General features: G+C 31.4%; 1 protein-coding gene across 1 annotated transcript in view; it reads left to right on the forward strand.

Annotated features, from left to right (window-relative positions):
* Positions 1-396: 396 nt before the first annotated feature.
* LOC148309305 (uncharacterized) overlaps positions 397-15276 on the forward strand; it is a 205539-nt gene continuing 190659 nt past the window's right edge. Inside the window, exon 1 of the mRNA XM_088260266.1 lies at positions 397-513. Within this exon, the coding sequence (XP_088116392.1) occupies positions 498-513 (16 nt within the window). The 5' untranslated portion in view covers positions 397-497. The remainder of the gene's footprint in view (positions 514-15276) is intronic.

Here is a 15276-nt window from a genome sequence, read left to right on the forward strand (position 1 = left end):
CTCAAGTTTAAACATATCTAAAATATCCTTACTAAAATTTTAATATATAATAAGTAAGCAATCACATAAAAATATTTATATTATAATTATTACATATTTATAATGATATATTCGTATAAGTGCACCAATTTTGTCTGATCAGTAATTTAAATATACATACATTTCTACTATAAAGTGTAAAAAAAACTGCAATTAAATCGTGTGTTTTTAAAAGTATTAATTACTGTGTGAAACATTTTACGTGTTAAACTGTACAATCGTGACTTTAGTGACTCTTTTCAGTACCAACAATGTTTAAATGCTGAAAATTCAATAATTGTTCGGATTATTCGTGGCGTGTTGACATTTGACTGCATCGAGCATTTCTCGTTTCCCGCGCCGCGTTCTGCGCACAGTTTTGAGGTTAAGAAGTTCCTCTCGAAGTAAACATTCTTTCCCAAATTTTGACCAACACCCTTAGCGTCCTTCAGATCAAGGACCTACTGGGCCCACTCAAAATGCCGTCAGATGTCGGTGAGTCTAATCCTTTTGTCGTATCTCTAATTTTTCAAAAGGTTGCACGTGCCAGAAACGAGGTTATGTTTCCGTTTGTTACTTGTATAGGGTTGCCGCAGTATTATGTTGGTATTTGTCTGTATCTATACGAGAGGGGTTAAATCTGTGTTTTGTTGTATTTATTACGGAAATGACGTGAATATTTGATAATATGCAGTACATCTAGAATTCTGCAATGTAGAATTTACGATGCTTCCAACATTTTCCAATTTCCACGACTTTACGATGAAATCACATTTATTTTATCGTAGTATCGCAAAAACAACAAGAAGGATAGTACAATCAATACCTCAAGGACTCGTTTTGTGATATTACATTTTGCATTATTTTCTTAGATGTTTTTCGCAAATACTTTGTGGCATATTTTATAAAATAAATCTACTTTGTTTTTATTAAATTTTTATTGGTACTTTTCCCAAACTATTTTTGACAAGAACCTTGTCATCATCAGGGTTAGGTTAGGTTAGTACACGATTAACCCTGATGATGACAAAGTTCTTGTCGAAACCGGTTAGAGTAAAGTACCAATGTTTAAAAACAATATTTATCAGTTGTTAAAAACAAAGTAGTTTTATTTTATAAAGTTACATTTTACAACTTGCAAAATAAAGATTTATTAAAACATTATATCGTAACTTAATAATAAAGTTGAATATATATATATATGTATATATAAATATATATATATATATATATATATATATATATATATATATATATATATATATATATATATATATATATATATATATATATATATATATATATATATATATATATATATATATATATATATATATATATATATATGTTTAATAATGTATGTTTCTCAGCACACAATTTCAAATAAACCCATTTATTTTTACATGTATGTAATATCCTTCCCAATTTATATGCATTCTGAAAATAAATAAATAAAACCCATGGTGCATAGGGCACTGCGTCATATAAACGCAGTGTTATCTTGATCGTTTACGCATGAAGGAAAGGTGATCAGCCCTCCGCTTCAGATACCAGTCCAGGGTAGTATTGAATAAATATTACAGTGAATAAATCACTCACATTTATTTTACCCCTCCTGAGAATCGAACCCGGGACCTCCAGAACGGTAGCCGAGCGTGCTGACCATTACAATACGGAAGCGGACGGAAGCGGCATACTGAAAGACGCCTGAAAACATTGTGAAGCTTTTAATTTGATCAGGTATTTTATTCACAATTTTGGGTACGTTTGAATCCTTGTTCACAAATTCGGGTTATTTTTAAATCTCAATATAGACGAAGAAGAATATGGAAGTCTTGGTATATACAGGGCTTATTGAAGAATTAATTTAGTGTACACAATATTAGATTAAAATTATATTAATTTCATTATAGTACAAAGTTATTGGAATTTAAAGTATGTCGAGCAATTAATAACGAGCTTCAGAGTTTATTTTCGTTTACTTTAATTCATTTCATGAATGCTTCAAAATTCATGAATTCATTTCATGAATTCGAAAAATAAAAGTTCGATAATTTTTTTGATAAATTAAAATACGACAAAAAACTCTGGTAGTTAAGGCTAAAGAATGTATTTTTAATTAATATTTTACTTAGTAAATACCACTATTTCTTAAAATCTACTGTGTCACGTGTTTCGGTGCATTCCGCATCATTTTCAAACACCGTATGTGAAGCTAATTCTAAATTTTAGAGTTGGGTCCTTGGGACGTTGAAGGTTGAAGATGGGGTAGGAGCTACTTATTTTTATTTATTTATTTACTAGAACGGTAGCCGAGCGTACTGACCATAACACTACGGAAGCGGACAACGTTATTTATTTATTATATTTAAACTTCATGTACAACTGTTTCTTATTTTTATTTACTAATTTAATTTTAATTTTTAATTTTTATTTCTTATCAGAGGGAACACAGACAAAAGGGGGGAGGCTTTAGTCATTGTCATATTGTTAATTACATAAATAAACACGTGTCACAGTTGATTTTCAGAAATATAGGTATTTACTGAGTAAAACATTAATTAAAAATGGATAGATTTTACCACAAAGTGACTGCCGAATCAATTAATGAAACTGTAGAGTGTAGTTGATGAAAATCCAGGAAATCTTGACGCTTCAAGCCGGAACGTAAATAAAACTAAAATGGATCTTCGATCTCTGGCTACACGAACGTATTAATTGTTGGAAAAACGTGGTTGGGTGAATCAGAGATACCTTCACACTACGCTAGCGTAGATCAAAGATGAGAGAAACGTGTTTGAAAAATAATGAAAATGAGATTGAGGATCAGTCGTAGAACAATGTTCTTTTAGGTGGAAATTGCATTTATTATTTCCTTGCTTGTAATGTAAAAGATTTTTAGACATATATTATTTATCATTAAGTGGATTTTTGTTACTTCTAACTAAATACAGATGTTTTATTTGAATCTGTGTTGGGAACAAGAGGGATAATCTAGTGTGGGTCAATCAGGAACTTCGTTGCACAGTTGAAGTTGTCTGCAATATGAGACGAAAAATTATAGTTACCCCGCGGGGGTAGGCAGAGAGAGTCGAACGCCACACCACTCTGTCTTTGCAAACATTCTTCGCCTCTTCCACATTCATGAATCTCCTCATACATAAATGGTTTCATCGTCTCTTCCGAACCTTACGAAAAAAAACAGCATGAACCATAATACCATTAAACACGAAGTAGCACTTGGAATGACTATTTGAGTCATTAAAGGTATCTAAAAAGTAAATAGTTTAGTAATTTGATGTTTTATCAGCTATTCCCATCATTACTAAATGGTTTCATCGTCTCTTCCGAACCTTACGAAAAAAAAACAGCATGAACCATAATACCATTAAACAAGAAGTTGCAATTGGAATGACATCGTAAGTCATAAAACGTGTCTAATAAGTAACTCATTTGTTAATTTACCTACAAAGACATGAAATCATTAAAATAATTATAAGACCAAACCAGTCTCAAAATAAAATTATGGTAATTTTTCTCTGTTTCTCATAGGCAACGAACCACGAGGGAAACACATTATTATGATAAAAACACGTTATTTTAATAAAAGGACGTTTCCTTCCTAAAATTAACACCACTAGGCGACAGAGGGTGAAAAATATGAAGGGTAGGTTTTTAGGGAGTTCATTCAAAAGAAAAACCTTTCTTAAATTAAAAATAATTGACATTAATATTAGAAGCGTAGAAAATAATATAAACGAGCCCCATTTATTTTTAATCACGTTTTTTTCTTTGTTTTATACACGATGTAACAAAAAACTGTAAACTTGATATATTTTATTTTTAAAAATGCGCATGCAGCATTTTGCACGTGATAGAAGTGAATCTTCTTAAAAAAGAGAGATATAATGTCATACACAGAAAGAAAAATAGAGAGAATCTCAAAACAAAATATATATTTTTTTAACAAAATTTTGAGTGTGTCCAAATACTTGCTCACATATCTTGATTACCTCCTTGATTCCTCCGCTAAGGATTTTTTTTACATTGTTGACATCTCAACAAAAATAAAGAAGAATATGGAAGTCTGCTTAATAAAAGCATTCCCTATTTCAACATAGATGGCTGTTGTGAACTCACATGTACTTACATCGCTCACTCCTTTCAACAACGTCATAAATCAAAAATCGTTAATTTTGCCCAGAAAATGTACTATATCCCAGCAAAAGCGGGATAATTTTAACTTAATATAAGCCGCTACAGGGCAGAAAGTGTTGTTTTTGCATTTTGAAGAAAAGGTATTGTTTTTTTTATTTTTAAAATACTAAATATTTTACAAATCGAGAAAAAACCTTCAGGTTTTACTTAAAAAGATCTGTTGCACAGTAAAATGCTCAATAAGTGGCTTGATATTTATTTTTAATACATTTTATTATATTCTTTAACTTTAAAAACAATCTCCTGAATAATCAAGTTTTTTTATATAATATATAAAAAAGTCATATTATGACGTTGTTGAAAGGAGTGAGCGATATGTCACAAGTTTGATCAATATATCTAGGAGTTCCAAAAATTTCAGTAGTGTGGTTGTCAATAATAGCTAAGAATTGGTGAATATTACACGTGCGTAATTGAGCCTTGGCAGGTCGTAATGTCTGGAAATTCTTCTTCATCTACGTTAAGATGTTGAGAGTGTGAAATAACTCCTATATGGAGAAACCCGGATTTGTGAACAAGTATTAACATGCTCAAAATGTGATGTACATTGTGTATTGTGTCGGGTTGTGGTCCCGTGGTTAGTGTCGCGGACTCTTGAGTCAGAGTTTCTCCGTTCCAACCCACTCTACTGCAATTTGTTACCTATTTATAATAATGAAACGCTTAGTCCCACAGAAATAGTATAAAATTGAATTATTTGTAAAAATAATTTTAAAAAAACACAGAGTTTTCTCATTTTTTGAAAAAAAATTGTAAATAATATTTTTAATTCGAAAAATAAACGAAAAATAAACATAAATTAATACACACGATACTTGATCACATATTTGTCCATAATAATTTGAAAATAATTTGTTTTGTTAAATATTGGGATTCTTTTATTCGGGAAATTTCGGAATATAAAACATCCCAGATAATCCGATTCCCGGAAAATCGAGACTATGGTATTCAGTTCGATTATCTTTCTTTTCTTCTTTAAATAAAAAAAAATCGTGGTATTGATTGAAAAGGTGTTATTTTTCAAGTTCAGGTGCAGACAAGGGTTGGAGTAGAAAGAGAATGTATACATAGCTTATGTTATGTGTCGTATTTTATGGATTTATTATTTAAAATAGAATGTTCGAGCTACTTGTGAAATAATTCTAAGACTTTGGTCACGTTTCGAATAAATTTCCAATATTTATGTTATTCCGATCGGTTGCGTTTTGTTTTTCTTCTACCAAAATCAAAACACAAACTTAACACGTTACGTGCTGTGGTACTTAACGTTCTGACTACACGGTGACTCGAAAATAGTATCACGTTTAAAATAAATAAAGAAAACATGCTCAAAATGTTGTTTATAAATTAAGCACTCAAATTACGAGCTAATATAAGATTAAAATAATGTTTTCAAGCGTTTCTCGAGTCTTCTTCTTCTTCTTCATGATCCCCTAAGCTCCACTGCTGGATATAGGCCTCTTCCTCTTCTTTCCATTTCCTTCAGTCAGTTGCTGCTTGCTACCTTGCTTTTACCCCCCATAGCGACTATGTCATCGGACCATCTCTTTTGGGGTCATCTTCTCAATTCAATGTTTTTGTTCTCCCACGGTCTTTATCGTTAAATTTTTGGGGTCTTGTGGGGTCCTGTCTTGCAATATATCCTGCCCCTGTTTGTCGAGCATCTAATTAAAATCCAGGAATCGGGTTTCACATACAAATGGAAAGAGTTTTCGCTTAATAAAAGCTTTCCTCGTCCTACCATAGATGACTATTATAAACTCGGCCATATTGTGTTACGAGTTAGATCAATATATCTAGAAGTATCGAAAATTTGAGCAGTGCGCTTGTTAATAATGGGTGGAATTAGTGAATGTTACGTGTGTAAAGAATCACTTGATAAGCCTTTGACGGTCGTAAGCCCTGTAAATGCCCAAACTTCCATATTCTTCTTCATATGTTGAGATGTCAACAATAAATGTAATAGAATATAGATTATCTATATTCTTAGACAGAAAAATCTTCTTCTTCTTTTTAGTTTAGGCCTTGTGGTCTGCTTTTAAGAGGGATAAGCCTCCTGGGATATCGATATCCAACTGTTAATCTTTGGTCTGCCGGCGAGTCGTCTTCTTTGAGGCTGGCCATGCAGTGCAATGTGAGGGAGTCTAAGTGGTTCTATTGTCATCACATGTGGATACCATTGTCATCTTCGTTGCCTTCCCCACTTAACGACATCTTCCATATCACATATCTGCATTCGATCCCATATTTCATGATGGGTCGTATACAGGTTTTAAAATTTTTAATTTTTCTGCCGATCTTGGAGACAGTGGGAAAATAAAAGAGGCGTCGGAAGACCTCAAAAAATATGGTCCGTCGAAATAGCTACTGTGGGGGGTAAAATTTGGCTGTAAGCAGCAACTGACCAAAAAAAATGGAAGTATATGGAAGAAACCCATATACTGCATGTAAAAAACAGAGGGTTTAAGAAGAAGAAGACGATTATTAACATATTTTAATTTGGTGTATGTGCATGTAAAATCATAACATATACTCCGTACAAAAGATAAAAAAAGCCAGTTAAAAGATTGGGATTTATAAAAGCTAAAAATCAAGTATTCAAATCGAAATTTCACATAAATGAGATGTCTTGTTTTAACTAGTCTGAGATAATAATTAAATTAGCCCCCTCGGAGTTTTGGTTCACCGCGTATCGGGGTGAGAAGTTCTGAACTGTTGTAGGCTTCACATTTTACGCCAACCTGTCTGGCGTACCCGTCATGTATTGTTTCAGAATATTCAAGCCATGAAAATTGAAAGATTTTTCAGAAACTCAGAATATCGTATTTCAGGATTAAATGCGTATAATATGATAATGCGAATTATCATAAATATACAAGCCGAAAATCATCTTGGTATTTTTATTTTTTGATAAAATCTCCTTTTTTTTTCTAAATATTTAACTAATTAATCGTTTTGTGAATTAAATCAGTTTTTTTTTTTCATAATTAAAATAAATCCAATGTCATGGTATTTGAAGGAGATGATTGTACTAGATCTGAGTATAAAATAGAAGTAAATAGGGAATTTATTGTAACTGCAGACAGTTGGTACAATTCCATTTGGAATTATTTAGTAATTTATAAAAAAACACGGTTATTGGATTTAATTCCAATAGCCGTGTTTAATTTAAATAAAACACGGTTATTGGATTAAATTCTACATTATTTACAAATATGATATGTGACGCGTTTCGTCTTATTAAGACATTAACAAAGTTTTTGATACTGTCTTAATAAGACGAAACGCGTAACTTACCATAAATGTAAATAAAGTAGAATTCAATTAAATAACCATATTTAATTTAGGATATATTACCCAATAATAATAAGTAAATAGGGAAATTTTAGAATAGGTAGATGATTTCGTATATGTGTATTTGTGAAGTATGTTTTATAATATAATTAAAAATAAAACCCTTATCCGCACCCCAATGGTGCATAGGGCACTGCGTCATATAAACGCAGTGTAATCTTGATCGTTTACGCATGAAGTAAAGGTGATCAGCCCTCCGCTTCAGGTACCAGTCCAGGGTAATATTGAATAAATATAACAGTGAAAAAATCACTTATATTTATTTTACCCCTCTTGGGAATCGAACCCGGGACCTACAGAACGGTAGCAGAGCGTGCTGACCATTACACTACGGAGGCGGAGAAAGTATGTTTTATAGTGTAATGTAATGGAAAGATCTATAAATCTGTCTGTTAAATTTGTGTCTATTTTTCATTCATTCTCTTCATACATATTCACCTATTAACCCGACTTTTGACCTGCTTACTTTCAAATATTTGAAATAGGTACTTGATCATTTCAAGTTTTCCTCGATCTTTTGCTTCAATTTTCAACTGCATACGCCTCATAAATTTGTGTTACTCTTACTAGTCCGCCTCCGTAGTGTAATGGTCAGCACGCTCGGCTACCGTTCTGGAGGTCCCGGGTTCGATTCCCAAGGGGGGTAAAATAAATATAAGTGATTTTTTCACTGTAATATTTATTCAATATTACCATGGACTGGTACCTGAGGCGGAGGGCTGATCACCTTTCCTTCATGTGTAAACGATCAAGATAACACTGCGTTAATATGACACAGTGCCCTATGCACCATTGGGGTGCGGATAAGGGTTTTATTATTATTATTATTAGTTCGATTTACATGTCCAAAACATCTCATCACATCTTTCTTAATTTATATCGATAATGCTTAATCAAATGCTTAATTTTGTTGGCACGTCTAAAACTATCAATATTTTTATGTCACTTTAAAATTTTTAAAAACACTGTTATAATAGAAAGTATTCTATTACGCAATTATCCTTTTCTAATTGGTGAACCCATGAATAATAAATCAGGTGATTATTCGGTTATGAGAAAAAAACTAATGACTTATGGTTTAGGGTAGATTAAGTTGTGAATGAAATAAAATTATATTTTATACATACTTATATGTTGAAATATGGACCTTGGTCAAGGTGCGAATCTCGAAAACTCCAATTAGAATGCATTCGGCAGCTCTGAGGGCTATACGTCTCTCGATTTTTTAAAGAATATATGATGTTATTTGACTTTCTTTTGAAATAAAGGTATGTTTATTGAAAAATATTTTTATTGATTTTTTTATAATCTTTTAATAACTGTTTTTTTTCAAAACCATACATATTTTTTTTGGATAAATACTAAATTTTTCAATACAAAAATATTGTTACCTGGGTTTAGAGAAAAATAAATTGCGATTTATCGCATATCATATCGATAAAATTTATTTCAATACTGTAAACTCTCAATTTTCCAAAATGACATCAATCGAAAAGCGGATTATGCGGGTTTTCTTCTTCGAAATCCCCGACGAAAAAATACAAAATTTCACCAAATAAAATCTTTCTTTATATTTTTAGGGCAAATTACACTGGCCAACAATAATTTTGTAACTGAAATTTTGATGACTGATTTGGACTAAGTTAATCGTTCCTTTTCAAAGTCTATATGGTGACAAGCTTGTATTACGTCAAGTTTTGATGTTACAGTCATATTATTGTTTGTATGGAGCCCATACGTTGAAACCGTAATGGTGGTTGATATCTATACATGTTTTAGTCTAAGGTCTAATGAATTCAAAAAAAGTATTGATAATTATGGAGTAACAGTGTAAATACATTAACTTATTAATATTGAATACGATAGCATTATATGTTTATATATATTTATACATAAATAATAAGATAAACTTAAGTCAATATCATAATTAAAAATATTCATAACTAAAAAATCTGAAGTGCTACATTTTTTTGCTTTCGTTTTTGAATTCAACTATGCAAAGTGCATAAAGATCAGGTATTTTCATGCCAGTTACAAAATAAAATTTGTAATTGTTGGCCAGTGTTATAAATGGATTTAGTGGATAACCTATGTTTTTTTGCATTTATTTGTCTGCCTTTGAATTGAAAATATTATTCACAACATTTTGAGTGTGTTCAAATACTTGTTCACAAATCTGAGTTCCTCCACAGAGGGTTACATTTTTGATATTTCAACATAGATGAAAAAGAATACGGAAAACTGGTTATTTAGTCCCCTTTCACACGTGTAATATTTACTTTTCTGTCCATGATTGACAACCACATGTATAAATATTAATAATTTTAGATTGGTCTTGGAATAGTTTTTAAAAAGAAGGAGAAAATTTTAAATTGTAATTAATTGTAATTAAACTGTATACCTTCGTATATATATATATATATATATATATATATATATATATATATATATATATATATATATATATATATATATATATATATATATATATATATATATATATATATATATATATATATATATATATATATATATATATATATATATATATATATATATATATATATATATATATATATATATATGTATAATATAATATAATAATAAAACCCTTATCCGCACCCCAATGGTGCATAGGGCACTGCTTCATATAAACGCAGTGTTATCTCGATCGTTTACACACGAAGGAAAGGTGATCAGCCCTCCGTTTCAGGTACCAGTCCAGGGTAATATTGAATAAATATTACAGTGAAAAAATCACTTATATTTATGAATCGAACCCGGGACCTCCAGAATGGTTGCCGAGCGTGCTGACCATTATTACACTATAGAGGCGGACCATGTATACATATAAATATTAAATAAATAAGAGTCAAGAGAATTCTCGATTCATTTTACTTTATTTTCCCTTTAAAATCTACTCAGACGATGTTTTCCCAAAAATAATTCTTCATAAAACGAAATACTCGTGAATATTTAAAAATAAGATGCGATCAACAAATTTCCTCTCGGTAGGTACTCGTGCTTAATCCTTCAAACTTTGAAATTTCTTGGAGGGATATAAAAAAATAATGGCGCCGAGAATTTCGCCACAATTTATAAATTAAAAGAACTCCCCCAAGACCACGTGGTTTCGCTTGATAGTATTATTGATCTCCCTACCCTCGTTCTCACCCCCACCCCCACAGCCAAACAGCCTTGTAAAGCCTTCCATATGATAGACGTAGATTTAACCTGACAGCTTGTTTTAGATTCAAAATTACCGAAGAATTCATTCAGCCGGCGGTTTCAAAAAATATGCCAGCTTTTCAAATTTTCAGCTCCCGACTTTCAGGAAATTATCGGGGTGGGTATTAATGATTAAGTAAATTAAGAGGGGAAGTATTGAACACGCAATATCTTTTCAGACATTTTTTTATGAAAATCGTGAGTTACATTAATATACACTTGATACGTAATCAATATTACGTTATTAATGAGTCGTTTAATTTTTAAAACCACACATTAAAAGGTTATAATTACGTGAATTTGATGGTCTTTAAAGAGTAAAAGAATTTCTTTATTTAAAATAATTTATAATAGTCCTTCCATCTATAAGTTACTTAAAATTAATGATGAGGTATTTTTATTCATTTATGTATTAATTGGTTAATCAAACACAGATTTTTTGAGTCTACTTAATTGTATTTTATTGTTAAAAAACACTTACAAATTAATCATCAAAAAATCAAACCCTTATCCGCACCCCAATGGTGCATAGGGCACTGTGTCATATTAACGCAGTGTTATCTTGATCGTTTACACATGAAGGAAAGGTGATCAGCCCTCCGCTTCAGGTACCAGTCCATGGTAATATTGAATAAATATTACAGTGAAAAAATCACTTATATTTATTTTACCCCCCTTGGGAATCGAACCCGGGACCTCCAGAACGGTAGCCGAGCGTGCTGACCATTACACTACGGAGGCGGACAAATTAATACTGTACAATATTAATTTTTATGTGTTTTTTAACTTTAAAATACAAGTTAGTAGACTCAAAAAATATTTGTTAAATTTGAAATGGAGTTCTTCAAATTAAATGCCAAATGAACAAATAAGATTTTTATTTACCTATTGATAGAAGAATTGCTTTCCAGAAAAAATAAGTATTTATTTAAAAACTCTGAAATAATTTTATTAAATTTATTCCCGACACCGTAGTTCAAACTGTACGTTATAATTTATGTACATATGTTTATCATATTCCACCGCTCTTTGTCAAAAAAACAGGTTTTTTATTACTTTACGCCACACGATGCCTCCTATCTATTTTAACTGCTCTACATATCTTCTTCTCAGTTTTCATCTTCCTCACTTCCCTTCTATCTTCTTTATTAACCGCTATTTTATATATCGCTCACTCCTTTCAAGAACGTCATAAATAAAAAAACTTGATTTTCCAGGAGAACGTTTTTAAAGTTTAAAAATATAATACAATGTATTAAAAATAAATATCAAGCCACTTACTGAACTATTTACTGTGCAACAGATGTTTTTAGGTAAAACCTGAAGGTTTTTTCTCCTTTTGAAAAATATTCAGTATATTTATAAAAATAATTGAACAATACCTTTTCTTCAAAATGCAAAAACAACACTTTCTGCCCTGTACCGGGTAAATATTAAGTTAAAAATATGCCTCTTTTTCTGGGATAAAGTACATTTTCTGGGCATTCCGAAAACATGTACAACTGAAAATTGACGGTTTTTGATTTATGACGTTCTTGAAAGGAGTGAGCGATACGTAATATATATAAATATAACTGTCCGAACTCTCAGAATCAGATAAATAGAAAAATATTGAAAAGATGAATTAAGAATAAACTTTTACCGTTGTTTCTTTAATTACAAAGCAACACATTGTTTACTTTATTATTATTATACACCCACTTTACATATTATTTACACCCAATTTACAATATATATACAATATATATATATATATATATATATATATATATATATATATATATATATATATATATATATATATATATATATATATATATATATATATATATATATATATATATATATATATATATATATATATATATATATATATATATATATATATATATATATATATATATATATACATCCTATGATCCTCTCTATAGTTCTTATTCTTTCTAAAAAGATATCTTTAGATATATTTTTGTTCGCCTCCGTAGTGTAATGGTCAACACGCTCGGTTACCATTCTGGAGGTCCCGGGTTCGAATCCCAAGGGGGATGAAATAAATATAAGTGATTTTTCACTGTAATATTTATTCAATATTACCCTGGACTGGTACCTGAAGCGGAGGGCTGATCACCTTTCCATCATGTGTAAACGATTAAGGTAACACTGCGTTTATATGACGCAATGCCCTATGCACCATTGGGGTACGGATAAGGGTTTTATTTTTATTATTACTACTTAAAACTTCTTTATCCCAAGTTTATTAGTGCCTTATGCTTCTTTATGTTTGGAGTTAGAGCCCATAAGTAATTTGACTCCTTAGCACCTTGTTGAACCATAACTCTACCCATCAGACCCATGAATTTTGGCAGAGCTTGTAATGGAATTATTCTTTTAAGTATTATCTGTAAATGCATTAAAATATCCCCTTAAAAACTGAAAATTCATCAGATTGTTACTGGTTTTCCTAAGTCTCGCTATAAAGGGTTAAGAGGGTAGATGATTTCGGAGATTTAGATTTAAAAAAAAATAATTATTAATTCGGCTGTAAAATGCGAAGCAATCTGTTCTTCCACCGCTCGCTTCAAAATAATGTTATCGTTAATTCCTTCACGTTATTGCAATTGTTATGATCAAGGATTAGAGCCTTTATTGTTATTTCTTTAAATTAAATATTAAATCGGCAAGATAACGAAGTTTTATCAGGTGGCTCGCATTTATGGCCCGAGAATACAATTTTTGCAATAAATTGCGAGAACGACTCGGGAAACGGTCATCACGTACACTATTTAAGTATTTTTCCTTTGTTCTCTAACTACGCCACTGATTTCCAAACTTTTTTGACCTTATGACGAAAATAATCATATATTGTATACCCTAAGCTAAAACTAAAAATTTATCAACCTGGCAACACTGTGCGAAACGTATAATTTTTATAATATAATTAAATTTAGCCGCCTCCGTAGTTTGATGGTCAGCACGCTTAGCTACCGTTCTGAAGGCCCCGGATACGATTCCTGAGAACTAGTTTAGAGAACTAGTTTAGAGAACTAGTAATTATTTATTAGTTGTAAAATATTAGTATTAGTTATAAAATAAATATAAGTGATTTTTTCACTCTAATAATTATTCCATATTACCCTGGACTGGTACCTGAATCGGAGGATTGATCATCTTTCCTTCATGTGTTAACGATCAAGACGATGTTAACGATCATAACACTGGGTTTATATGATGCAGTGCCCATAGACCACTGGGGTGCGGATAAGGGTTTGAAGATTGAAGGAGGAGAAAATAGTTGAAAAATCGCAAAAATATGATCGGAAGTAATCTCAAATGTACTTTTTGCAGTAAGCGTTATTTTTTTAAAATATTTTGCATATGACTTCCGCAATCATAAAAAGCAGGCTTGAGTGTCTTATTTTATTGCCTATTCATTTGTCTCGCTGTGGTGTTACTTTATTTAGTAAGTATTATATCTGGCATAAATAATAAATTTGTCCGCCTCCGTAGTGTAATGGTCAGCAGGCTCGGCTACCATTCTGGAGGTCCCTCGTTCGATTCCCAGGGGGGAAGGGTCAAATAAATATAAGTGATTTTTTTAATCTCATATTTATTCAATATTACCCTGGACTGGTACCTGAAGCGGAGGGCTGATCACCTTTCTTTCGTGTATTAACGATCAACATAACACTGTGTTTGTATAATGCAGTGCCCTATGCACCATTGGGGTGCGGATAAGGGTTTGAATTGAAAATTGAAAACATATCTAGACTCCCCAGCCCTGCATAATACCTCGTTGTTCCCTACTCGCTCCAACCAATGAATCCGTAACATGCGCCTGTATCACCACATCTCAAACGCCTTATCTTTATATAACTGGATTGAAAAGTAATTTTCGCCCATTTTCAATTATAGAGTGACTTGAAATTCGCCTTTTCTTATATATTATTTTTTTGAAAATGTATTTGAGCATGGTTTTCAGCGCCCGATACCCGTCTCCTGAAAGTTTGCAAGGTAAATATGTTGTTTTTAATAACATTCCCCGCGTGCGAAGAAAGGGGTAGGTATTGAGAAACAGAACCTTCGCACATCAAAGGGTGTGTGTTTTATGGTAAGCAGACGTCACTTTAATGTTTACACACGTGAAAATATACAAAATATTGGAATTTTCCCTCAGAAATTCGGCTCGGCGTACCGTCGTTTATATATTTAGACGTGACCTGAAAAATTGAAAAAAATACCGGTAAAAAAGAGAGTGATTTTAATATTCTGTCACCTTTTACACGAAATATTTACGCAGGTGTATTTTTCTTCTTTCAAAATAAATATTTTTTTTACAATCTGAGTATTATGTGATATTTTAGAGACTTCTTAATAGAGACGTAGTATCCTTTTATGTGAAAGGAATATGTGAGTCTGGGCATTATCATCTGCCATCGGCTGGCTTACAAGGATTCTTTA

This window comes from Brachycentrus maculatus, unplaced genomic scaffold (assembly GCF_059751285.1).
Source record: "Brachycentrus maculatus isolate JH-2025_06_01 unplaced genomic scaffold, ASM5975128v1 h1tg000131l, whole genome shotgun sequence".
In the NCBI taxonomy this organism is placed as follows: Eukaryota; Metazoa; Arthropoda; class Insecta; order Trichoptera; family Brachycentridae; genus Brachycentrus; species Brachycentrus maculatus.